This window comes from Alosa pseudoharengus, unplaced genomic scaffold (assembly GCF_046254945.1).
Source record: "Alosa pseudoharengus isolate Yale_2024_CS ecotype anadromous, Long Island Sound unplaced genomic scaffold, YU_APseudo_1.1 YU_APseudo_1.1_scf_6, whole genome shotgun sequence".
Taxonomy (NCBI): domain Eukaryota; kingdom Metazoa; phylum Chordata; class Actinopteri; order Clupeiformes; family Clupeidae; genus Alosa; species Alosa pseudoharengus.
This window is the reverse complement of record NW_027468848.1, coordinates 13174029-13174369: the sequence shown is the minus strand read 5'-3', so window position 1 is coordinate 13174369 and position 341 is coordinate 13174029. Positions and strand designations below refer to the sequence as shown.

General features: G+C 42.5%; 1 protein-coding gene across 14 annotated transcripts in view; it reads left to right on the top strand.

Moving 5' to 3' along the window:
• The window catches only part of camk2b1 (calcium/calmodulin-dependent protein kinase (CaM kinase) II beta 1), an 80283-nt gene continuing 79942 nt past the window's right edge, over window positions 1–341 (top strand). For all 14 annotated transcript variants that reach the window (XM_076269855.1, XM_076269852.1, XM_076269851.1 and 11 more), the window contains exon 1: window positions 1–280. In XM_076269855.1, coding sequence (XP_076125970.1) covers window positions 219–280 — 62 coding nt within the window. In that variant the 5' untranslated portion in view covers window positions 1–218. The remainder of the gene's footprint in view (window positions 281–341) is intronic.

Here is a 341-nt window from a genome sequence, read left to right as displayed (position 1 = left end):
CAACTGACAGCGAGCGGGGGAGGACGTAGCCAAGCAGTCTACCAACCTACCAGTCCGCCGCCCAGAAATACGATTTTATCATTATTCGTATGCATATCTGTTGTCTAAAACAGGGAGGACGTATTCGTTTGCTGAGCAATATCGAGCTCAACAAAGCGACACTTTAATCATAGATCATATTTAATAATAGAGGAATAGTCATAATCTGACAAGAAGACATGGCCACGACAACCTGTACGCGATTTACAGACGAATTTCAGCTCTATGAGGAACTTGGAAAGTAAGCAGTTTTTTGCTTTTGAGAGACAGTCGTTGACATGTATTTGTTGTATGTGTGGGCA